Source organism: Ovis canadensis, chromosome 6, assembly GCF_042477335.2.
Source record: "Ovis canadensis isolate MfBH-ARS-UI-01 breed Bighorn chromosome 6, ARS-UI_OviCan_v2, whole genome shotgun sequence".
Lineage (NCBI taxonomy): Eukaryota > Metazoa > Chordata > Mammalia > Artiodactyla > Bovidae > Ovis > Ovis canadensis.
Window position 1 is genome coordinate 132,170,269 of NC_091250.1, and position 25,715 is coordinate 132,195,983.

Sequence of the window (25,715 nt, forward strand, 5' to 3'; positions counted from 1 at the left end):
AATTTCCTCCACTCTCCAGATAACTTAAAAAAACAAACACCCCACACAGGCTAAAATGAGAAGTTCTATCGTAATAAAAGACAACATTTTCTGAAAATCCCAGTACAGCCCCGGCCGGCGTGAAAGCACCCCCACATATTACGTCCCTTATCCCACAAGTCTCACAGCGTTAAGCACCATCACCAGCTCCATTCTGTGGGTAAGGAGACGAGCAGCAAGGGCCGCAGCTGTGGAGGCTGCCCAGGTCCTGAGCAGCTGAGCCAGAGCTCTCACCAGGCTGGGCTCCCCGCAGGCCACGCCCTGAACCACCACACTGGACGGTCTCGTGAGGAAATCCTGGCCCCTACAGCTGGCTCTTTTCTCGCTGGCTCTTACTGCAACCTGACCGTGTGTTTATTAACCTGCCGATGACTGGCTTATGATCTGCCCCACCCAGACGTGCACACACTCTAGTACGGAGGAAGGGAAACTTGGCCCATCACCAGTTTTTGTGAGTAAAGTTTTATTGGAACACAGCCACGCTCACTCCTTCACACACTGTCTGTGGCTGCTCTGGCCCTTCAACAGCAGAGATGAGTGTGCAACACCAGCCCGACGGCTCACAGAGCCAAGGAGGTTTACTCTCCGGCCCTCAGTGTAGAGAGTCTGAGGGCTCGCACTCTCAAACGCCAGCTCCGTGACAACGGTTCTGTGCCTGTACCCTCTGCTTCATCCCCCGTGTGTAGAGCAATCCCTGGAGCGTAACAGGTGCTCAGTGCGTGTGTTCAGCAAACAACTCAGACTGAATAAAAACCGCCGGGAGCTTTATGGGAGCACCTCATAAAGCAGAGAGAACTCTGCAGGGGTGAGGAACGCCCAGGGGAGACGTTTAGCTCCCTGCAGGCCAGAGCCCGGCCCTACTGCACACGGCTGCGGCAGCAGCTCCAAACAGGATGGTCGCACAGCCTCCCGTGGTCGTTCTGTCCAATGTCTGGAGAACCCGTCCAGAAAGCATCACCTACAAAAAGGCAAGACGGGCTTCCCTGGTAGCTCAGGGGTGAAGACTCCACCTGCCACTGCCAGAGTCATGGGTTCCATCCCTGATCGGGGAAGATCCCACGTGCTGAGGAAGGCGAATCCCGAAAGCCGCAGCTACCAAGCCTGTGCCCTGGAGCCCCCAGAGCCCGAGCTCCAAAGCGAGAGAGCAGTCCCTGCTCGCCACGGCGAGAAAAGCCTGCAGCAACAAAGGCCCGGCACGGCCAGTAGACAGATGAAGGTTAAAAGAAAAAAACAGGCAAGACGCAAGTTGGCGCAGTAAACCGACGACAGAAACCCCCTCCGCTCACTTAACGAGCTGCTGGGCGCAGCACTCCCCCAGCCTCCCCTTCTCCCTGCCTACTGGTCAGTACTCGTCACCCTTTCCTGACTTCAAATCATTTCCCACATCCCAGTTATTGGAGTCATTTCCCACAATCCAGTTACCCTATCTTCTGCTAAGTCTTCCGGGTCTGCTAGCTAAAAACCCCAGTGGTGAGCCCGTTCCTCCACCCGAGCCAGTGGGAACCAACTGGGCCGTCAGAAACCACGTCCACATGGCAAGCGGACAGCTGCCAGTGCGTCGTGATGTGTTTCTCGAAGCTGCTGCATTCACTCCAGTTTAAGAAAAAAATCTTAATAAACAGAACACATTCAGCAGTACTGAAACAATTGCCAATAGAAATTGTTTAAATAAAACTGGGCTGGGACTTCCCTGGTGGTCCAGTGGCTAAGACTCAGCACTCCCAATTCAGGGGGCCCAGGTTCGATCCCTGGTCAAGGAACTAGATCCCACATGCCACAACTAAGAGTTCACATGCCACAACTAAAGATCTTGCATGCTGCAGCTAAGACCCAGCATTGCCAAAGAAATAAAGAAAAATAAATATTAAAAAAAAAAAAAACAAACTGGGCTGTAAAGCTCAGTTTATGCCTGTACCAAACTTCAGACCACTCAAGGGCTTCGTGTCCACTAACTCAGAGACGAGAGGTGCTTAGAGACACATTCTATAAGATGGCCTATGTAGTCAAGGTTCTTGAAAAGTCAGACAGTGTTAAAACAATGCACAGTACTGTTATTAATCACACTGCATTAAGACTGCAGATCTGTTAATAACAGGTTCATTAAGGATCTTCACAATAATGACTTACCCTGTGCCCCAAAAGGCACTAAACATCCAAATGCACTCCCTCGCACTCATCAGCTAGCCTAACTTTTGGCTCCACGTCCAGCACAAAGGACACCTGCCGCCTCCTCTGGGGAAGGTCTCCGATGGGGCTGAGCTGCAACAGGAGCTGAGCTGGAGCCCTCTACACGCTATTCACGGGCCAGATGGGTGGAACAAACAGGCAGGAGGATCCTGCTCTGGGGCCCAGGGAAGGCCCCTCTGCAGAAATCGGGTCGCCCCCTCTGACCACTTACAATTTCAGAACTGTCGGAAGGGGTCACGGCTGAATCGGGCCCCTCGGTGGTGGTCTGGGAGCTGTCGCTGATGGGCGAGGAGGCCTGGGTCCCGTCGTTCAGGTCCATGGCGGGGTCGGAAGGGACGGCGCTCATCTGGCTGGAGCTGCGGCTCAGGATGTCCTCCTCGTCCCCGTCGGTGGCGGCGCTTGTCAGGTCACAGGCGGCCAGATCCACCGAGTCCGTCTGACGCGTGTGCTGTGACCGGGGCTGCTCGGTGATGATGTCGTGACCCGCAGAGTCGGCCGCTGAGCTGGTGGAGCCAGGGGTGGAGACCCCGGAAGAGGCAGCCAGCTCACCTCCGGCCTCACCCTTGGCTGAGGCTGCAGACAGAGGAACATTCCCTCCTCAAAGGGTGAGCAAGAGCGGGCAACGGGGACCGAATATGTGCAGAATGCCCCAAACTCACTGTCAGCACCTGTTTTAACTGCAAAACTTCCTTAAATACAGTGAAAATATGAACTAGCCAATTTCAAAAGCAAGACAAACAGTGCGTCCTTCAAACATTTTGACTGGATTACTTATCTTTTCCTCTATCACTATGTTGATAAAATAAGGACCACAAGTAGATATTTTTAAATGCTATGAATATTCCCGAGCGGCATTTCAACGCCAGCTCTCAAGTCTGACAAGCGACATTTGTCAAACCACCTCCAGCTCTCAAGCTGCTGCTCCGTCCTGAGTACGGAGAGGCATGGAGACTCTGGTGACTCCCGGGCAGCCAGGCTGGAGTACAGGCGGGGCGCTCACAAGAGCCTGGAGCTCGGAGCAAGCGGCGCTCCGGAAGGCGGGCTTTCCATCTCCCCAGATCCCGCTCAAGACTCCTCAGCCAGGCCCACTCCCCCGCAGCGTCAAGTTTCACATCTCCCCAGTCAGAAACCCCACCCTACGTAAGCACCCACACCCAGCTGTGAGCTACGTCACTCCTGGAGGCCAGGGGTCAGTGAGCACTTGGGCACATGGATAACTGTATTTTTTTTAATGTTTTAAGTTTATTTTTGTGATTTAAAAAATCCACCCACTCCAGTACTCTTGGGCTTCCCTGGTGACTCAGCTGGTCAAGAATCCACCTGCAATGTGGAAGACCTGGGTTTAATCTCTGGGTTGGGAAGATTTCCCTGGAGGAGGGCATGGCAACCCACTCCAGTATACTTGTCTAGAGAATCCCCATGGACAGGCTCCTCTGTCCATGGGGTTCTATCTTGTAGAATAAACCAGTAAATAAATAATCACCACCGAGAAGTATTCAGACTTTGTTTCCCTGTATTTCAGCCTTATTTTCAGTTATCTAAAAACATTCATTTGGCTAGGGTTATACAGACCCAGCCACTCTCGAATGCTCCTCACCTTCTCCGTCTGTCCCTGCGGTCTGTCACGCTGACCGCTTTGTGGACAGTGAAGCCCCTGCGCCCCCAGGAGAGCCCTGCTTGACTGCATCTGCGCTCATCTCGACACTGGCCGGGAATTTTGCTGTGACTGTAGCTTTGTCTGGTTTCAGTTTCAGGGGGATGGTGGCTTCACAGAATGAGTTTGGAAGTGTTCCTTCCTCTGCAATTTTTGGGACCACTTTCAGAAGGATGGGTGTCAACACTTCTCTAAATGTTTGGGAGAATTCAGCTATGAAGCCATCTGATCATGGACTTTGCTGGTTGAAAGATATTATTGATTCAATGTCAATACTGATAACTGGTCTGTTATTTTCCATTTCTTCCTGGTTCAGATCCTCAGACAATTTTTAATCCCATTTTCCTCCTCACAACCCATGTAATTCATGAGATACTTTACCCACCATTCCCATCTTAAAAAGACTTACACCCAGGGAGTATGAACCTAATTTTAAAACAGCATGTATGTGATATAGGAAAATATCCTATATAGGAAAACAGCAAATATTTGATCCAAGAACACACACAGGTAGTGCTTCAAAGTGAACACTATGAAAGAAGACTCAAGCTGGCCTCACGGCTGCCTCCGAGGAGCACGACCCACTGAGGTGCAGGGGGTCAGCGGAGAGGAGCAAGGGGTCACTACCTGAGAAGGCGGGGCTGCTGCCCTCCGACCTGGACTCCGAGTCATCTTCCAAGGGTGCCGCTTCTCCGAAGAGCACTTTCCCTAGGAAAGGACACAGCAGAGTCCAGAGCGTGCTGAAGGAAGAGCTTGGAACAGCAGACAGACGTGCACGCCGAGAGGAAGCGCACAGCACACCCGACCCTGCTCTCAGCTGCCACCACGCCCGCGCCTCAGACCTCTAGAGCGGCGACACAGAACGCAGGGCTGCCCTGCTCAGAGCGCCATCACCGTCAGTGGACCTGCGTGAGAGACAGCCGAGAGCAACGATGCTCGACCTGCACCACAGACGTTTGAACAATTAATATTAGTTGGCTTAAGACTATTGTCAATATTAAATTATTTATTTACTATTTAATCTTAAAAATGTCAAGTTATAGCTAGAACCCATTCTATTAGCCGCCAGAATATTCACGTCATATCTCCAAGAAAAAGTCACTTTTATTATCTTTTAACCTGCTGGATTTCTACTGCTGATAACCAGTACTCAAGTACTGTATGATCTGGGAGGATGGACTAGTATTTCATCTTTAGCAAAATTCTAAAAATACATTTTACAGGTAACGGTTTCCAAATTATAATACGGAAAAAAGAAAACAACAGTCTTAACGTGATTTAAGTGGGATCATTAAATCCTTATGGTTATTTTACATATAAATGTCATCAAATGACACTATCAAAATAATTACTGGCAAGTTCCAATTTCTAACTTCACTCCTCTTCAAAGATTAAGTCACAGGTGTGATACTTCCATAAATCTACACTGATACGACTTTGAAGCCCTCCTCCCGTCCAGGAAAAAGCAAAGGAAACTCAGGACCTAGAAGAAACTAACACAGCAACTTGGCTCATCTACTAAACAACACAGCCCTTCATCACAGAACAGTGACTTACCTTGAGAAAGCAAGTAGCACTCCAACCTGTGGGCTCAGAGTTAACGAAGCAGCCTCCGTCCTTGGAAACAGCAGTCTGCAAGTCTGTTCCAAGGAGCTCCCCCAACAAGGGGGCAAGGCCAGGCCAGGCCCCCCACCCTCACCCCGATCTGACACCCAACAGCTCTGTCTCTCTCTCTCATATACTGGCAGATTTCACCTGAAAAGAAGGATCTTGCAGCTACGGCAGAAAAGTATGCCACCTGCAGCTCTAAAGGACAACAGCAACACACTAAAAAATGACAAACAGCCTGAGCACAACTTCCACATTCCAGCCCTCAAAAGACATCTCAACCTCAACCTGCCATGGCCTCATCCTCAGAAAGAGACCAAGAGGCGAGACAAGGCAGTGCCAGGGAAATCCACACGCCTGAAGCCTCCTCCCAGGCCAAGGAGGGAAACATGCCTGAAGTCTCCTCCCAGGCCAAGGGGGGAAACACGCCTGAAGCCTCCTCCCAGGCCAAGGGGGGAAACACGCCTGAAGCCTCCTCCGAGGGCAAGGGAAGAAACACACCTGAAGCCTCCTCCCAGGCCAAGGGGGGAAACACGCCTGAAGCCTCCTCCCAGGCCAAAGGAAGAAACACGCCTGAAGCCTCCTCCCAGGCCAAGGGGGGAAACACGCCTGAAGCCTCCTCCTAGGCCAAGGGGGGAAACACGCCTGAAGCCTCCTCCCAGGCCAAGGGGGGAAACACGCCTAAGTCTTCTCCCAGGCCAAGGGGAGAAACACGAGCTTTCGACAGAAGTCTTTCAGCTTTCAAGAAATCTCAGGGTTTTCCCCAAAATCTCAAACCTGAAAGGATCCCACACCATGATGATCTGTGCACGCATGCGTACAACGCTGCTTCAAACGTGTCTGACTCCATGCGACCCCATGGACTGCAGCCCACCAGGCTCCTCTGTCCACGGGGATTCTCCAGGCAAGAAGACTGGAGTGGAGTGCCATTTCCTTCTCCATATGATGACCCAAATATTGTTAACTGCAAGTATTCTAGGAAACGTTTACCTAATCCAGCCAGGACTAAAATATTATTCCTATTAAGATCCCATTCAACACTACAAATAATATTAGGCATTAGGCTGTCTCAATTAAACACTCAAGACACGAAACAGACTAGCATGTTATGTTATATGTAAAAAATTAGCTTTTATATGTCAATTTAAAAAAAAGAAGTCTTTTAGAATTTCAAAATAGAAAACAGCAATAGTTTCCTATGGAAATCTAGAGCAGAGGAAGAAAATAATTAGTGCTGTAAGTCTGATGTGTACCAAAACTTCCAGACCGTATCAGAAGAACTTTGATTAAATAAAAATGATTATATCAGAAAACTTGGGTATGTACAAAGGTAAATATGGCTGAAAAATGACAACCGGGCCCAAATTAACCAAATAACTAACCAAACATTATCCCTGACTAATACCCAACAAGTTTCTTTGGGATGATGAACTGCCTTTACAAACAGAAAACCCACAGGAGCAGGAGTCGGCAACTAAATAAAGCTGTGCTGGAAGGCAGCTGCGCCTGTTAGCCTCGCATCATCCATGCCTACCTTCCTGCCACAGGACAGAGCTGAAGCCCTGCAAAAAAAGGGCTCTAAGGGCACCACCTGGCCCCTCACAGAAAACGTTTGCTGATCCCTCACCTAAAGCGTGAGAAATTTACGACAGGGACTTCCCTGGAGGTCTGGTGCTGAGCACTCAGCACTCTCACTGCCGGGCCTGGGATCAACCCCTGGTCCCAGAAGTCACATGGTGTGCACCCCACCCCCCAAAAAGAGAGAAATTTAAGATAAACCAATTCTGATCCACAAGTAACTTTCTGAAGCCACCCAACAGAACTATTCGGGCCTGGTTATCAGATTTCAGCTGCATTTATACACCTTGCTGAGAAGAGGCACAGGCATAGCCAACTGCATCAGAGAAATGCTGAAAAAGCAGCAAGATTCAAAACAACAATCATTTCTGAAATAATCACCTTTTTGTTTTCTTGAAAGGACAGGGCTGCATGAAGAACCCCCTCCAGCTGTAAGTCACAGAAAATGACAGGTTAGAGTGCAGTCCCAAGCGGCTGAAACCCAGAAAAGATTAGAAAATCTTCAAGCCTGATTCAACTTTAGAAAACACGTGAACGTTACTTCCACAGGTGGTGCTTAACCACCACCCTGTAACATAAAACTGCATAACTTTAATGTCAATGACTTGAAAATTACATTAGCACTCAAAAATGCAGTTCTAAAGATGTGACCTAAAATGTCGAAAGAGCTCAAAGTGCATTTAAAAGCCAAACTAAAAACATTAGAAAACCCAGATGATTTGGTCAACCAACAATCAAATCAACATTTTCATTAGACAAGAGTCATTAGAAATTAGATCACTGGACAGCAACCATTTGTCAGGCATGCACCCACAGAGGAAGGACAGCTCAGGACAAAGCCCACTGGACTGGCACAGCAAGAGATCCTCCACGGGGCTCAGGCAGACACTGTGCCCGCACGAGGCCCCAGGCAGGAGCTGCAGCCTCCCTGGTCAGTACCAACGGTGAAGGCCACCTTGCCCGCACTGCGCCAAGCAGACCCCACGCGCAGGGCCTGGTGCGGCCGGTCCACAGAGGCCCAGAAGCCTCCGCTGCGCCAGACCCGGTCCAGAGGCTGCCACTCAGGGACCAGTCAGGGACCAGTCAGGGACCCCTGACTTCCAGCTCAAGTCAAGCAGGGGGGTCTGCAGCAGCAGCGTGTGGCGGGGTCAGGGCCGTGTAGTGCCCAACAGCACAGGGAAAAAGAGCAAAGTGGAGGAGGAGGGGCCGGGGGAGGAGGGACAGAGGGCTGCCTAGAACCAGGTGGGACTGCAGAGCAGGGCCCAGAGGGCAGCAAAGGCCTCGAGGGCCCCAGGAAGACCCCGGGATCCGTCGCGGGCAAACAGCGCCAGTGCTGTTGCTCTCTGACAGACGAACTGCCACGTGGAGGCGGCCGAGGCCGGGTCAGGAGGCCGGGCGTCCGTGCTAGCCTCACCTCACCCGCCCGCACCACCCCTGTTCCCAGGTGCAGGAGCACCTGTGTCACGAGCGACTGAGCCGCCCGTGGCTCACCAGCAACGCGCGAGTTTCAGGAGAGGGCCGAGTCACGGCAGAGTGGACTCCAGGGTGGCCGTCCGAACGCCCTACCTATCAGCTCGACGATGCTCCCGCTCCGACTGCGGCCCCCGGGCTCGTCCTTGGCGGCCGCGAGCTGCCGGACGCCGCCCGCCGTGGTCAGCGCGCGCAGGAGCTCGGGCGGCGGGGTTCGGAGGAGCTGCTGCAGCAGCTCCAGGGCCCCGGTCACGACGTTGTGGTCCTGGTGTTGGGTGTAGTGCAAGGTCAGCTCGTACACCTAGAAACAGGAGCACCGCGTCACCGCCAGCCGAGGCCCTGACGGTGTGTGCCAGGCTCCAGGCTCTCGGCTTTTGCCTTCTGCTGTGAGAATGTGTGCCTTCTCCCCCTAAACACGTTTCTCTCTCTTCTACCAGCGTGATGATTCGCTTCCATGGTTTTCTAAAGTCCCGGGACTGTTTCACGGTTGTATTAGTTCCTTAAAAATAAGCAGAGCACTCCCACAAGAGGAGAAGCCTGGTAATGGAGAGCTCCCTCTCCCTACGCTGGGGACCAGGAAAGGAGAATCAAGCCTCACACACACCGCGCGCACAGCTCCTCAGACACACAAGCCGAGCAAGCAGCACTGGCCACAGAAACCGAGAAAGGGCTTCTAGAGCTTTTAGAGGCACCGCACCACTCTCCACTGCACCACAATACGCGAGCAGAATGGACTTATCCCTTTCTTCTTCATTAGAGGCGCCAGATGATACACAGAGTGCCCAGTTAAATGCAAATTTCAGATAAATAATTCCGAAGTGTAACTGTGAGCCGTGCGACTTCCAGCCTACTCACACAACAAGGTTACTGGTGACTTACCTGAAACTCAAGTAGCCGGTGCTCTCTATTTTTATTTGCTAAGTTGGGCAGCCCAATCTGTGATATCACAGAAGTAATACATACATTTTATAACAACAGTATAGCAGTGTATAAGGTAAGTCTCAAAGGTGGCTCCTTTGAATCATGTGATGTCTCTGCTTCTTCTGATGGGCACCTCCCAAGTCGAGGTCACACGTCTGTGACCCACAGTCCAGGGCAAACCTGGCCCAGCAGCTGTTCTGCACACAGCTTTCCTGGAACACAGCTGTGCACATACTGTCTGTGGTTGCTCTCCTGCTACGAGCTGGGGAGTCGGCCCATGACCCTGTGCCCTGCGTAATCAGCTCACAAGCTTAAGCTGGGATTTCTGACCTGTCTGCTCTGAGCAAAGACTCTCCTGGCTTCTTAGTCCGTGGACAGAGGAAAGGCATACCCTGCGCTCCCTGACCTCATCTGCCTCCTCCCAAATTCTGAGGCATAGTCAGCGCTCTCGTGTTATTAAGGGCTGCATTACACACTAAGATATAACTTCTTAAATCACTTGTGCTTTGCCTAGATGTTGAGTCTAAATACTGAATTAAAAAACCAGTATGTACCTCAAAATGTGCACATTAACCTCATTCATGAAGAACTGATGCTTCTGAACTGTGGTGCTGGAGAACACTCTTGAGAGTCGCTTGGACACTGGAGAGATCAAACCAGTCCATCCTCAAGGAAATCAGTCCTGAATATTCATTGGTAGGACTGATGCTGAAGCTCCAATACTTTGCCCACCTGATGCAAAGAGCTGACTCATTAGAAAAGACCCTGATGCTGAGAAAGACTGAAGGCAGGAGGAGAAGGGGACGACAGAGGACGAGATGGTTGGACGGCATCACCGACTCGATGGACACGAGTGAGCAAACTCCAGGAGACAGTGAAGGACAGGGAAGCCTGGCGTGCTGCAGTCCATGGGGTCGAAGAGTCGGACACGACTGAGCAACTGAACATCGTTCACTGCAAAGCCTATTAATGTGACTGGACCCAAGAAGAAAGAACTGTTTCTCTATCACTAGTCCTGTGGGAGGCCTGGCATGCTGCAATTCATGGGGTTGCGAAGAGTCGGACACGACTGAGCAACTGAACTGAACTGAGTCCTGTATCACTTGAAAGAGAATGCCCCAAGGATAACAGTTAAGTGAGTTCTCTTTTATTATAGTCTCACACTTGCTTAAAATCAGTCAACAATTTGCTCCAACACTGGGTAACAGTTTTCTCTGCTGTACCTTCCTGGTTTTCCCGCCACACACACAGACACACACACAGACACACACACACACAGACACACACAGACACACACACACACACCCCTCCCCTTGTTCCAGCTCTCAGTCATGACAATGGCCGCAGGGAGCTCCTTGGCCCTCCTGTCTCTGTGAAGAATCTGAATGGCCCACTGCACATGGCCATCTCAGAACGGCTCCCACCACGTCCGTGGTTAGCTGTGTTTCCCAGGTCTCAGGGCTTCAGGGTTTTTGCATTTGTTTCTCATTTTGCTAGGATGCATATTCACATGATTTTTTTTTAAAGCATACACAAAAAGGAAAAAAGTGTACGTTAAAAGCAAAATGAATTCTTGCATATCTAGAAATATCTGTGTTTTGCCCAGACTTGCTTAACAGTTTAGTCAGGCCCAGGATTACTTTAAATTCTATTTAAATATACCTAGCCAAACTACATTAGTTAAGTTGAAGTTCTTAACCAAAATAATTTAATTCAAAACGGCCATTAGTCAAAAGAATACAGATTAGGTATGTTTGAGAGAGAATCTCACCTAGCTTGCTAATGTGACAAGGCGCCATAGCGTTTAATCACCTTGAAGAAACGTAGCTATTAAGGAAGTCGGCAATTAATGAAGTACCACCTCCCACGGCGCTTCCCTTGGCCTCCCAGGACTGCTGTTCTAGTTCAGCAGTTTTCCGCACACCTCTCACCGCTTCTTCCCCCAGCATCCCAGCTGACCTATGAGAGAGCCTGGACGCCTTTGCTCACCCAGCTCACCCCTGCCCACACACTCTCAATCTCTCACTCCGTGGCCCGCGCGAAGGCTGCAGTCCGAAAAGCGCTCTTCTCCCAACTTTCTGTCCCTGGTCAAAGCCTACTCACCACAGAGCACCAGCTATTAATGGCCTGTCCACACCCCCCGCACCATGCTCTCTACAGAACACCACACCTCCCACCGTGCTATTTAGTGAATGCCTGCTTGCTTCCCCCACGAGGCCGATGGTCTCCAAACGTTTGACTAAGAAGCCTCTTAAAAAAAAAAAATCAGAAAAAATTCTGAGTACACAGCCCCAATAATATTCATTCTGAAATCCTGTCTAGGTAGTACTGAACTGAGATACGCATGTTATAAATCGTGCACTGACTCTGATAAGCCTCTTACTCCAGTTACTGGTTTACAGGAAATACAGACAGCAAAGAGGACTGTTAATTTACACAGTGGAGAGTCAAGTAATAAAAATAAGATTGCCAGGAGTTCCACAGGACTGATGATCTGATTCTTCAAAAAATGAACTCTAATAGAAACGAGGCACGGAAGGGGACTGAGAAATCAAAGAGACGGACGCCCTAACAGCCCGCCTCATTCGGATGCTGGTTCCAGAGAGCGGAATAACACAGTGACAGGGATGTGCGGGCATCTGATGCTAAGAAAACGCTCTTTCCTTCAGGTGTGACAATGGCATTGTCCTTAAAATTAGAAACAAAGAGTGCTCCTCTACAGGGACCCACGTGGAACACCCGCAGATGAAATAACCCAAGGGCTGGGATTTGTTCCGAAGGGGCTTATGTAACCATCTTGAAAACCTCTTCATTTTACTCCACTGCCACGCCACACAACGGTCGAGGACCTGGAGCCATGACCTGGGGCCTGAGCCGGCAGGCCCAGCTCGAGCCCACACGCGTAGCCCTCCCCTCTCCATGCTGCCGCTTCTCTTCCAAAGGAGCCGAGTCTCTGAGCGCGGGTCCTGTCTGCACAGGCGCCGGAGTGGAGCTCGGGGGCTGCCTACCTGGACGAGCTGCTCCGTCGAGGGAGAGACCTCCGTCTCTTTCCGCGTCACCCCGAAGCTGCCTTTCAGGCTCGTGTCCTTGACCTGCTGCTGCAGCAGCGGCACCAAGGACCTCAGCGCGAGCAGGACGCCGAGGATCAGCAGGGTGGGGTGCTCCTCCTCCACGGGGACCAGCAAACCTACAAAGGCCACAGCGAGACTGCGTCGCAGCGGGCCCGCTGCTGGGAGCCCGCAGCACCCTCTGCTAACAGGAAGAGACCCGAGCAGCACCCTGAGGCTGGGGGGACGCAGACGGCACAAGCATCACTACAGAAAAGCACGGGGCCACGAGCAGAGACCCAGGGGCGCCGCTGGGGCACACTTGGCCCCCGGCTAAGCGGGGCCCTGCGCAGCGAGGGAAGCCAAGCAGCTCTCTTGCATCCGCTGCCCAGGTGCTGCCTGCGCCACCTGCCGGGACGGGTGCCTGCTGCCACCCCAGGGAGGGAGGCCCGGGCAGCAGGCCTACAGCCGTCCAGATGGCCCTGCGGCTCGGGCTCCCTGCACCCAGGGCCTGTACCGAGGCCGTGTGGTGTGCAGCCTGGAGGGCCAGTCCCAGGAAGGCTCCCGCCACGCCCCGCCGGGCGCACCCTCACTGCTGCCCCGGGGAGGAGGGCAGGGAGAGGCTTCCCCAGGCCTCACGCCGCCCCGGCGGCGCGCCTGCACACTTCCCTGTTGGCCAGGCTGAAGGACCCCGTCAGGAAGCTGAAGAGGGGCTGCTTGACAGTAAAGAATTTCAAAGGCCTATCTCAGGAAGATGCCAGGGGCCCCCACACCCCGGGGCGAGGCGCTGGCCGGTCGGGCCTCACCTAGGAGCACGCTGAGCAGCCAGCTGTAAAAGTACTGCGTCCTCCTGGAGTGCTGGCAGATGCTGACCACTGAGCCCGCCGCGGTCCGCCGCACAGTCGGGGAGCTGGACTTCAGGTTCGCGATGAAAGCCTTCAACAGAACCTGTGGAAGCCAAACCCAAGTGGGCGGAAGATAAGGCTCCTGGGAAACTCAGCACGTATTTCAGAGAAGCATGACCTGCTCCAAATTCTCGCAGAGTATAAAGCATTAGCCACTGGAGACTTTCCCAGAGCTGAATGGAAGCCCCTCGAGTGTGGGATGCCTCAGAGCAGTCTGCTACATGTGTGTGCAGACTCTTCAGTTCTCTATGAACCGCAAGGAGGGCCCTGCTTAGCGTCTACGTCCCTACATGAGAGTGAGAGCCTTCAGTTCTGCAGAACACGTCCCCGCAAGGTCTGGAGCCAGGGCCAGGGAGATTCCACTGCTGTTCAGCTGCTCAGTCGTGTCCCACTCTCTGCAACCCCCTGGACTGCAGCCCACCAGGCTCCTCTGTCGGTGGGATTCTCCAGACAAGAACACTGGAGTGGGGTGCCACTGCCCTCTCCAGGGGATCTTCCCAACCCAGGGATCGAACGCACGTCTCCTGTGCTGCAGAGGCAGATTCTTTACCACTTAGCCGTGTGGGAAGCCCAGGGTGAGTGAGTAGTGGTGTGTAAAATAAACATAATTTTTAAAAAAATCAACAAATAATGAAGTCCAGGAGGAGAATGCCTAAATGACAGCTTGTCAACTTGCTGCGAAAGCCACCAAGAGACACTCTCAGGCCTGGAAACGTGCAACACGGCTGAACTGAGACCACACACTCACAGTTATCTTCCTAAGAAATCAGAGGGGACTTTGTTACCGTGCCTCCAAAGGACACAGGGCTATACTTCTAACGATGCCCATTTAGGTCTTCACAAAAATACCCACAGAATGAAGGGAGCGACTACGCAGCTGCATGAGCTTGGTGACTGTGCTGCTTAAGAAGGTCTATCCCCATCACTCTGGGCAGTGACCTGGCCCTGTTACTGCTGGGTGCGTGAGGAGCACGGCTGAGCAGTCAGAGACACGCAGACGCCACCGGGGCAGGTGTGCCTGTCGGCAAACGAGCACAAGTCAGCAGAGCGGCATCCGACTCATAAGCGAGCTTCTCCCTAACAAGGTGGCAGCACCAACTGGTTCTCAGGGCTCACTGACACTCTGTGAATTCCCAGATTAGAGCTCTGGCGCCAGAGAGGGGAGGACCAGACCCCCAGCCACACGACACCCCCAGGAGACCACGGCCAACAGTTTCTCCTCAGAGACAACACCTGGAGAGAAGCCGCTCAACCTATTTCTGACACACTCTGAGCTCCAAACAGAGAGCATCTTAAAGAACTCCTTTCAGTGAGATCACACACACACATCATCATGGGAACAGTAAGCTGAGACTCATCCTGGCCAGCCCACACTTCTACGCAGAACGAAGACTAAACGCCACTAGGATGGGCCAGCCCACACTGAGCCTCAAGTCTGGAGCAAGAATAAAGCGGAATCTGCGAGCTCCAGGCAGCGTTCTTGGGTCCAAATCCCACAGTCCCGAGAAAGCCTTGTAAAGGCAGCTGGAGGGAGGTCCCCACACCATCCTTAAAGGCCTTCTCATGCGGAGGAGGAAGCGCACTAGACAGTAGGGTAAGACAGCTCCAGTCTTCCAGACACAGACAGGATGTGTAATTAAGAGCACTTCAAAAGGAAAGAGACACGAAAGCCATTCCACTTGGGAGCCAAGAGCACTTCAGGGAATGGAAACGGAAATTCAACCAAACGCAGCAGCAGAGTGCACTCAGCAGATGACGTCACCGAAAAGCGCTGACGCTCCAGTCCGGGGGCACAGGGAGCTGCCGCGATCGCCCGCGCCACCGATGACGAGCTGTGAGCTGGCACAGCGCTTGGCACAGCTCTCTGCGGTGTCTGCCGAAGTGGAAGCATCCACACTCACACCCAACAGCTGCGGTTCCAGGTGTCACGACCCGTGCTCCAGGAGACCTGCGCAAGGACGGCGCGGCAGCGTTCGGGACACCAGCACTCAGACGACCCCTGGTCCAGGGCCCGGCTGCGGTAAAAGGGCTGGCTGCGGCACACTCACCCAAGGGAACGGCCGCAGCTCCAGAAACCACAAGATCCAGTGACACGCACGGCGACAGGGAGTTGAGTGCTGCGCAGAGGGGGCCGGACCCAGAGAGCACACGCCCCAGGCCCTCCACGGCCGCGGCTTACACGCTTACACACCGCAAGGCCCTCCACGGCCGCAGCTTACATGCTTACACACCGTAAGGCCCTCCACGGCCGCGGCTTACACGCTGTGACTTACACACCGCAAGGCCCTCCACGGCCGCAGCTTACATGCTTACACACCGTAAGGTCCTCCACGGCCGCGGCTTACACGCTGTGACTTACACACCGCAAGGCCCTCCATGGCTACGGCTTACACACTGTGACTTACACACTTACACACCGCAAGGCCCTCCATGGCTACGGCTTACACGGTGTGACTTACATACTTACACACCGCAAGGCCCTCCACGGCTGCGGCTTACACGCTGTGACTTACACACTTACACACCACAAGGCCCTCCACAGCTGCGGCTTACACGCTGTTGACTTACACACTTACACACCACAAGGCCCTCCACGGCTGCGGCTTACACACTGCGGCTTACACACTATGACTTACACACCGTAAGGCCCTCCACGGCCGCGGCTTACACGCTGTGACTTACACACTTACACACCGCAAGGCCCTCCACAGCTGTGACTTACACGCTGTGACTTACACACTTACACACCGTAAGGTCCTCCACGGCTACAATTTAAAGACAGATCCTCTGGCATTAGACGCCAGGCCAGTGTGACCAGTCCTGGGGAGGAAGGAGGGAACGCAGACAGGGAGGGCTGGCAGAGGCCACCGGTGCCACTAACGTTGGGCGTGCAGACCCAGGCGGTGGCGCAAGCACGGGCTCGCTCTGTGGCCCCAGCTGAGGAGGCACGTGTCGCCCACGTGCTGTGTCTGCATTCCACGTCAGCCAAAAAAAGCCCGAGAGTCTCCACACCTAACACAGCAGGGCCCCGTCGGCAGCTTCTGATCAAACATGCTGGGTCAGACCCGTGGACCTCTACCGCGCAGACACCCCACAGGAACCTGGGCACAAGGTGTCACAGGCATGAACTCACAAGGGTGAAAAGAGCAGGACGGGGGCAATGGCAGACGAGAGGCATTCGCAAATGCGGAAGCTGGGCGGCAAACAAGAGGAAACTGAGTGAGCAGCGGCCCCCGGAAGGCGCTCCCGAACGAGCCTGTTTAGGCGCTGGGGAGAAGCCACCGCCCAAAGCAAGCCCAGCCACAGAGCTCTATGGAGAGCTCGGGTGCGGGGGCCCAGAGACCCGTGAGCGTGGCCTGGGCCTGGGGACAGACAGCCGCGCACCGGCTGCTCCCAGGCGGACTGCCGTGGCCCTCTCCCGCCCAGACAGCTCAGGACGTGGGCGCCGCTCCCCATCTCCCGCAGGGGCAGGGTCCCAGAGAGGCCGCCAGAGCAGAGGACAGACGCCAGCACAGAGACAAGAGAGAAGCTGAGGGAAAGTCTGCCTTCTGACCAGTGAGACTGCCCGCACAGCCCCTCTCTAGCAGTAAGCCTAGAGAGATGGGGACCCGGCGGGGCAAGCAGGCCTCTGGCGGAGGCCAAGACATTGTAGGACAGACCCAAGGAGCCCGCCAGGCTGCAGCAGCGGCCGGAGGACCCACACCGGCCAGGGGAGGAGCCAGGGCTGGTTAATCAGCCATCGCGCGCGCAAGCGCAGAGACACACTTGCAAGCTTCTGCTGAGCGCCAGCAGAAGGCATGACAAGGCGGAGCGCACCAGAGAGCAATAAGCACAAAGAGGCAACTGCTGACCCCAGAAACACCGCAACGCTATACAAAGAAACAAGCACAGCCCAGAGCAGGACTAGCTGTGACCACAACTCAGGACAGCAACGTGCACACCCAACATGTGCTTCACTGTGGTGAAAAGACGGAAGAAGGGTTAGAGCCAAAAGCATCTTCTCCACTGTAAAATACATACATAAAAAACCCAAAACCTGCAATGTAAGCATGTCCGTTAGAAACGTAGAGGGAAGTACCGAGAGAACTCTGGCACAGGACTGACCCACTAAGAGGAGAAGGTCAGGACTCTTGGCAACCCTCAGAGCGTGTGCCAGGACACAATGGACAGGACGCGAGAGAGGGGCTGAAGACTGCCGCTGCAGCGCAAACAAAACAGGAGGCTGAGTGGCGCCCCGGCTCGGGCACGCACACCCAGAGGACGCCGTTGGGGTGCCGGCTCTGCCTGCAGTTCAGGGGCCGCCGCTTGGCCTCAGTCAGGCTAGGCAATCAAGCCTGGACACCAAAACCAGTCTGCTCTGGCAAAATGCCTTTTGAACTTGCTTCTATAAACTGTCTCCCTGCTCAACTTTTCACCCCACAGTAAGAAGGCAGAAGGGGAAAGAGGCCCTTTGTATGCCTTTAAGAATTCAAAGAATTATAATCCAAATTATGACGCACTCTCAAATGCCTATCTGTGCAAAAGCGCGACTCCCACTAAGACTCATTCACACGCCTGTGACTTGAGGCAACACTCATACCTTAATCTCATTGTCGTTCGCAAAGTTGCCAAAAGAAGCCATAATTTTAGGGATCGCTGCAGCCAGCGTCTCCTGGACGGACTCCTCGGGTCTCTTGCTTGTGCGCGTCAGGCAGGGCAACAGGTTCACCAGGTACGGCCTGCGGCAGGAGAGGAGCACCTGTTACTCTCCCAGGTCCACCTCAATGAGGAACACGAGCGACCAGCTCAGGGCCTGTTAGGCAAAAGCCGGTGTCCTTCCTGGAGAATATACAAACCTTAGCGGGAAGACTCAGTGCAGATGAATCAATAGCTTGTTTTAAAAATTCTCTGCAGTAAATTATTATAGCTATTAAAACAGTCAGATTTTAGATTAGAAAGTAACAGAAAGAAAGCACTAAGAAATGAGAATGGAGCTTTCTTGAACAGGGAGGACCACACAGTGTTTCTCTGAGCATCCACACTGAGTAAGGCCTTGGTGAGAAGCCCCGCCCCTGAGAGAGCAGCCAGGGCTGGAGGGCAGCAGTCTCAGGATCGGCGCGCTGAAGCCGCGGGCACGCTGGGCGCCCTCTAGAGGCAGAGACAGGCAGCAAGCAGGCGCACCCCTGGGAGGGGGCACCGCTGGGACTGCACAGGGAGGGAGCCGCCCTCTGAGAAACGGATGACCCACGGGGAGAGCATGCCAGACATCAGAAGGACACACGCTCGACTCTGCAGAGAAGCCACGGGGGCCAGTGAGGCAACAGTGGACGGGGCTCCGGGGCCAGGTCTCCCTGGGCCTCGTACGGAGCCTGGACTTCTCTGAACAGCCGTGGGAAATGAGTGGCAAGTTCAAGTAAGGGAATGGCATGACCCAATCACAGTTTTAAGGTCACTTTGGCTTCTATGTGGAAAACCTGGGATGTATTGCTTCAGACATGTATTAATAAGAAGTTTTCAAACTAAGGACAGTGAAGGAGCAAAGGTGATACAGAGAGATTCCCCAGTGACTGTGCGTCCACAGTCGTGTAAGACTTGCATCACACTCTGACCCCGTGGAACAGGTCACTGTTTGGTGTCAAAGGAGAGGGTTTCTGCCACTCCACCGGTTCCGCAGGGAACCAAGGCATCTACGGACGTCAGCACGTCTTGCGGTCACAGAGACGAGAAAGGAGTTAAACCTATGGTCCTTCCTTTGGCTTTCAGTCCATTAAGAAAGAGAGACACAGATGTAGAGAGCAGACTTTTGGACCTTATGGGAGAAGGCGAGGGTGGGATGGTTTGAGAGAATCATGTATAGCTGAAACACGTACGTTACCACATGTGGAAACAGGTGACGGGGGCAAGTCCGATGCGTGAAGCAGGGCACTCAAAGCCGGTGCTCTGGGACGCCCACGGGACGGGCGGGGAGGGAGGGGGGCGGGGGGTCAGGATGGGGGACACCCGTGGGTGATTCATGTCGGCATATGGCAAAAACCACCGCAACGTTGTAAGGGAATCGTCCTCCAATTAAAGTCAACTAATGAATTAAAGAAAAAGATACAGTTGTATCAATCAGTCAAAACTTTCTTCACACTGCGGGTTTCTAACCCATGTGATAGACAAAGACACGGCTTTCTGTAATCGCCACGCTGAGCAGCAGGGAGGCGGCGCGCAGTCTGCGCCCGCCGCCCAGCGTGTCCTGCCCCAGCAGACCCGGCAGCGGGCTGGGCCCCGGCAGGGCGACAGGGACGCCCGCTGCGCCGCGACGCTGGCTCCTGCGGCCCTCGGGGAGGGAGGGGCAGAAGACGAGCCCGTGCGCGGGCGCCTCTGAGCCCCGGCGGCTGTGAGGACAGGAGCGGGCCGGGGCTGCCGCGGGAGGCGGCGGGCGGCTTCAGGCAGCGGGGCGGGGACGGCCTCCGGGGAGCGGCTTTTGAGCCGAGCCGCCCCGACCAAAACCGCAGTAACGGCGATGACCCAGAGCGTCCACTTCACCTGCACTTCTGAGGCCGGACCAGGTGAGCCAGCTCGGCAAACCTCCAGAGGGCAGCGCGCAGGCTCCGCGGGGCGCCGTTCTGAGGAGGAGAGGAGAGTCACGCGGAGGGGCCGGGCGGAGGGGCCGGGCAGCGGCGCCAGCGGGCCCCCACTCGGGGCGCCTCTCGCTGCTCGCGCCCGTCTCCAGAGAAAGGCCGCTCGGTGCGCCTGCTCTTGACATTTCAAGGCTCAGTGGGATGAAATTAGGAAGATTTTTTTCTTAAAACCACCATTTTAAGTCCCATCTCCTCTAGTAAGTAACGAGGAGCAACTTTCTGAGGAGAAGTAAAGCAACAGAGTCCATTTTACCAGACAGCACTTGTCTCCTCCTCACATTTTCACTTAGCAAATAAAGAAAATTTCATGCACTGCTCAACACAGTGGGTCAACAGACTTTTTCCAACAACGAAAAACAAAAACCCACCTTTTTAATTTCCTTGTAGAGTTCTAGCTGCAACCTCGGAAGATTAGAATCCATCAAAGCCTACAACAAAACACAGGAGATCTGTCACGGAAGACACGTTCCACTAGCACCTCCAAGAGGGGCGGCGGAGGGCGGGAGGCCTGGCGGGCCGCGGTCCACAGGCCGCGAGGGTCGGACTCCGCCAAGCGGCTGAGCAGCAGCAACGTAGCAGCTCTACAGGAACCTGAAGGCGACTGAAATCAATTTTGACGCAAGGGAGAATATAATAGCACCTAAGCTGGAAACTTGCTCATCAGGAAAGAAGTGTATGTATGCGGAAAGCTACCAGCTAGACACAGGCCGTTCACTATAATATTTAAAAGGGAAGGAAAAGAATATTCCTTACAATCGAATACTATATAATATCAAAATTAAACGGCAGATAGTTCAAATTCACTCTAAAGCTCTCATGTTCAATTAAAGCACATCTTTTAATCATTAAAGCACATTCTTTAATCATCATTTTTTATGATGATCCAACATGAGCAATGGCCTGGAGTCTGCAAAGCCAGCAGGGCAGGAGGTGGACCCAAGGTCAGAGCCCTGATTCTGGCATGGGAACACTCCTCTCCACGCAGAAGCCGCATCCTTCCCAAAGGTCTGGTCCTCCCGCGATGCACAGGTGCTCCCCACCTCAGGGCCCCAGCGACACACAAATCTGCTGGAACCACAGGCTCCTCAGAGCCCTGCCCCTGTTGCTCGATTACAAGTCAAACCAACAAAATGGCCACACGGACAACTTTAACCCAGCAATAACGGCTGATGGCAACCACCAGCAGGGACCCAGAGTCCGTGCTGGAGAAGACTCCCAAGGCGGAAAGGCCTCCATGCCCCGCGCTCAGCCGCGAGAGCCCGCTCCTCCGAAACGGCACTGCCAATGGCCTGGCCACAAGAAGCGAGGAAAGACGTGACGAAGCCTGAAGAAGCTAGGGAAGATACACCCAGACCTCCACAGAAAAGCCCTCTGCCCTTCCTGTGATATAAGCACGTGACATCTGCAGACCAACTGGTCTTTGCAAAAGTCACAGTGGCTCAGCAAGCTTGAAAATCAGAACAGGGTCATATTCTGGGAGGTTCTGAACAATGCCTCCGATATTTTAAAATCCTAATTCTACTGTTTCAGTTTGGACTACAATCCCTTAAACGAGCACATCAAAACGGACAAGCATATAGTGAAACACTGCTTGGCCAGTAAAAGCAGAAGGCATATCCGAGTTCTGCTTCACTTTATAAATGCTCCATAAACTACCGTCAAATGTATTTTATTACAAGAGAAAAGTACACTCCAAAGCCGTGAAACAGCAGTCAACGGCCCTCACTCACTGGCGATGCTAATGTGCCCCCCGACCCTCCCTGCTCCCATCCCCACCCCCACACCAGGGACACACAGCCGCCAGGGCCAGCCCCATGACAGCCTGGCCCCTGCTCCTCACTCGCACTCCAGCACCTCCTACTGGCTCAGGGGCCCCCTCTTCCCTGGACACCGAGCCGCCCTCCCGGATTCTGGACAGCCTCTCTCCTGTCCAAAGCAGGCTACAAGGCACCACCTGGCTACTTGAACTACCCGGTTACAAATCTTTGAGAGCTCTTCCCTTTCTTCATTCTCTGCCAAATAAAGTGCAAGCCCCTTGAACTGATCCTCAACGTCTCCCACGCCCTGGCAGAGTCCCCCTCCTCTGCGCGTCTGCAAGGGGCAAGAAGGCCCTACGGGCGTCCCTAGAGCACTCCTTGCTTCTACTGCAGCGGGGCATGGGTTCAAGCCCTGGTTGGGGAAGCCAAGATCGCACACGCCACACACTGAGCCACAAAAAGAGAAGGTCCTAAATCTTCTCATTCACCTAACTGCCACCACCTCCGGGGAGCCTCCTCTGCCTCCCCAGACAGAAACCACCTCCGCCTCCAGGCTGCAGTGATGAGCTGCCAACATCTCCCAGCTCAGAGCGCACACCATGCGTTCAGCCATTTCCGGACAAACACGCTCCGCATCTGAGACTCGCATTATCTGACGGCAGGAGAGCAGTGTCAGCGGAACCCCCAGGATGGCTGGGGGCACGAACGAGGAGAAGGGCAGAGCGGGGGAACAAGGGCCGCTTCCCAAGGCAGCAAGACTTAGGTAAGAAGAACCTCATCTTCCACGCCAGCAGAGAGCAGGAAAAGGGCAAAGGGGATTAAAGCTGCGGGGATCCTGGGCACAGACTCTGCACCGGGAAAGCCTGAGCAAAGAGGGCAGGCGTCCCCCGCACTCCCCACCTCACCTCCCACCCAGGTGGCTCTGGCTTTCTGGCTTCACCAACCTTTTCTGGGAACTCCTGTCTCCTATCTAAAACCAACTCCAGCCAGAACACCAGCCAAGTGACCAGAGAAGGCACGTCCTTCCCTGTGAACAGTCCTGCCTGACGCAGGACTTGGGGGACAAAGACATCAACGGCGGACCCCACTGCCCGCCCCTTGCCGTCTCGGGGCCTCGCAGTTTCTCAGCAGAGTGACACTCGGTCCAAGGGTCCCCAGTGGTCACTGTCAGCGCCCATCCCTGCCCTACGCCCTGCGCAGGCATGAGAGGAAACCCGTGCCCTCTGAGTGGGCAGGTACAGGCAGCACCCTGGCAGACACTGGAGTGCCTCCAAACCACACACTAGTAGTTTAGAAAGTGCAGCCACCCTACAGGACTCTGCTGCTCAGAACAAAAGAATGCCAAGCTATGGTTCCTCCTCTTAGCCACAGTGACCACGTCTCAGAGGATGCCGTCCAGGGGGTGCTTACTTTTATGACTTTGTTGAGGCATTCGTCAGCCACCATCCTGACATCTGACTCTGCGTCATCACTGCACAGCAGAAAAAGTTCCATAGCGATGCCCAGAAGTTTCTGAAATTCTGGAGAATTTCTAAGTGAAAAAAGAAGAAAGACTGTCACAGCCAAGAGGAGACAGGACGATGAAACGCAGTTAAGTTTCTGGTATCCTGTGTGGGGTTCTGGAACAGAAAAAGCATGTTAGACACACAGATAAAATTCATTTTAATAATATATTTCATTTAACCCAATGTATCAAAAATACTACTTCAACATGTAATCAACATGAAAAAATTAGTGTGCTAAAGAACAATCTTTTTTACAACACATCTGAATTCAGACACAAAGTTTTCATCAGAAATATTTTATTTGGGGGCGTCCGTGGTGGCCCAGTGGTTAAGCGTCACCTGCCAATGCAGGGGACACGAGTTTGCTCCCTGGTCCGGGAAGATTGGGAGGCTCCTACATGCCGCTGGGACAGCTAAGCCCGTGCACCACGACACTGAGCCCGAGCGCGGCAACGAGGGAAGCCCGAGAAGGAAAGGAGACCCAGCACGGCCAAAACTAAGTGATTAAATGCATCTTTAAAAGAGAGAGAGAGAAGGAGACAGAAATACTAGTATAGAGATTCCATAAAATTCACAGCTGAAAAAGCAGGCTTACTTGTAACTAGGAGATAACCTAGAGCTCTGACGCACAGCTTAGTGCCTGCAGTCAGCAATACTGCCTTTTAAACGTCAAAGTTGCTAAGAGACTAGCTCTTTACTGCTCTCAACACACAAAAAGGGATGACGGCGACACGACACAGGCGCTGGCTACCACTTGCGGCCGCAGTGCACCACACAAGCGAATCAAGCCAGGCTCACGGTGTCGCGCGCCCGTCCTCTCCCAATTCTTAGAAAAGAAGAAGTGGGCTTATATACAACCTCTAACCGTGCTTTTAAGACACTCTCCAATAACTACATCAGGGGACAGGGAAGCCTGGCGCGCTGCAGTCCTCGGGGTCACAAAGAGTCAGACATGACTTAGCGACTGAACAAGTGACAAGGACGGGGTTTCCCTCCTGCCTAAAGCAGCCGATAATGATAAAATGCATGGAACTGTGGTTTTCAAGGCATCAGGTATTAGGCATCTCTGGATAAATGGAAAGCTACTGCGATGAGCCTCAGGATTTCCCCAGATGACTGCCTGGAGGGGGTTTCCCAGTGAGGACATGAAGAGGGGAAACCCGGGAGAGCCCACGATTGCTGAGACTGGGAGACAGAGCTGATGCCTCAGGAGGCAGGGTGGCTGGGCCCACGGGGGAAGACCAGGGAGGGGCAAGCTGCACAGAGAGACCCTGAGACCCACGTGGCCCTCAGGTCTCAGCTGAGTCTGCTGCAGAGCGGCTGGGACTGCGGCAGAGTCAGCTGAAGGGGCTGGAGGAGGCAGGTGCTGAAACTCCAAGTGTGGGAAGAGCTCCTGCTCTTCCAGCCAGAGGGGAGACCTCATCCTTCTGGCGCCTTGGGTCGGCTGCTCAGAAGGTCTGCCTTCACAACAGGGCTAAGCTCAGCCCTAGGTGAGACGCTATTCTGATCCTGCCTGCAGGCAGAACGCAGGACGGTCCTAGTCCTTCAGAGCAACATAGCTGCATTCCAGGGCAAGCTTCAAGAACGCCAGATTTCAAAAGTGTATAGCACCCAGCAAGATAGAAGTTATAAGGTCTGGGATCTGATCAGAAATGGTCAGGAATGCCAAGAAGCAGGGAAACATGACCAACAGTGAGAAAAATAACTGAAGCTGACCCAAACAATATTTAATCCAAAAGGCAAAAACAGGGAAAAGGGCAAATAAAGAGCATATGGGCCAAACAGGGAAGTCACAGCACAGTGGCAGATTCAAACCTAGCTTTAGGGACTTTTCTGGTGGTCCGGTGATGAAGAATCCGCCTTCTAATGCAGGGGACATGGGTTCAGTCCCTGGTCAGGAAGCTAGGATCCCACGTGTTGCAGGACAGCTAAGCCCGACTGCCACAGTGAAGAGCCTGCACACTGCAGCTGAGACCCACTGAAGCCAAGAAAGTAAAAAATAACTTAGTTATATCAATAACGACAGGAAATGTGAAAGAGTTTCAGATCAAATGAGAAGACCCAATATTTGCTGCCTACAAAAATACATTTTAAACATAAAGATTCACATAGGTTACCAGTAAGACAATGGAAACAGGCTCACCATGTTGGCCCTGAACAGATGGAAGCTGCTATTACCATCAAGCAAAAGTGAAAGTCGCTCAGTCGTGTCTTTGCAACCCCAGAGTCTGGCGGGGCCTGCAAGCTCGGAGCTGGGAGGAGCGCCCCCATGGTGGCCTTGAGCTACCAAAGGCAAACCAGGAAGTGTGGAGATGCGCTCATTCTGTGGGATATGATGAACCTGTCGTTGTTGTTCAGGCGCTCAGTCGTGTCCGACTCTTTGCAACCCCGTGGACTGTGGCACGCCAGGCTCCCCTGTCTTCCACTCTCTCCCAGAGT

General features: G+C 53.5%; 1 protein-coding gene across 7 annotated transcripts in view; it reads right to left on the reverse strand.

The window, feature by feature from the left end:
* HTT (huntingtin) overlaps positions 1-25,715 on the reverse strand; it is a 122,579-nt gene that overhangs the window by 74,698 nt on the left and 22,166 nt on the right. For 4 of the 7 annotated variants that reach the window (XM_069594838.1, XM_069594836.1, XM_069594834.1 and 1 more), the window contains exons 3-12: positions 23,182-23,302; positions 20,383-20,442; positions 19,920-19,999; positions 17,989-18,127; positions 13,311-13,452; positions 12,466-12,644; positions 8,633-8,837; positions 7,448-7,495; positions 4,508-4,588; positions 2,438-2,799 (exon numbers count right to left, since the gene is read on the reverse strand). In XM_069594838.1, the coding sequence (XP_069450939.1) occupies positions 2,438-2,799; positions 4,508-4,588; positions 7,448-7,495; positions 8,633-8,837; positions 12,466-12,644; positions 13,311-13,452; positions 17,989-18,127; positions 19,920-19,999; positions 20,383-20,442; positions 23,182-23,302 (1,417 nt within the window). Of the gene's footprint in view, positions 1-2,437; positions 2,800-4,507; positions 4,589-7,447; positions 7,496-8,632; positions 8,838-12,465; positions 12,645-13,310; positions 13,453-17,988; positions 18,128-19,258; positions 19,465-19,919; positions 20,000-20,382; positions 20,443-23,181; positions 23,303-25,715 lie in introns of those variants that run through there. The other 3 variants (XM_069594839.1, XM_069594835.1, XM_069594840.1) reach the window with 2 other exon arrangements.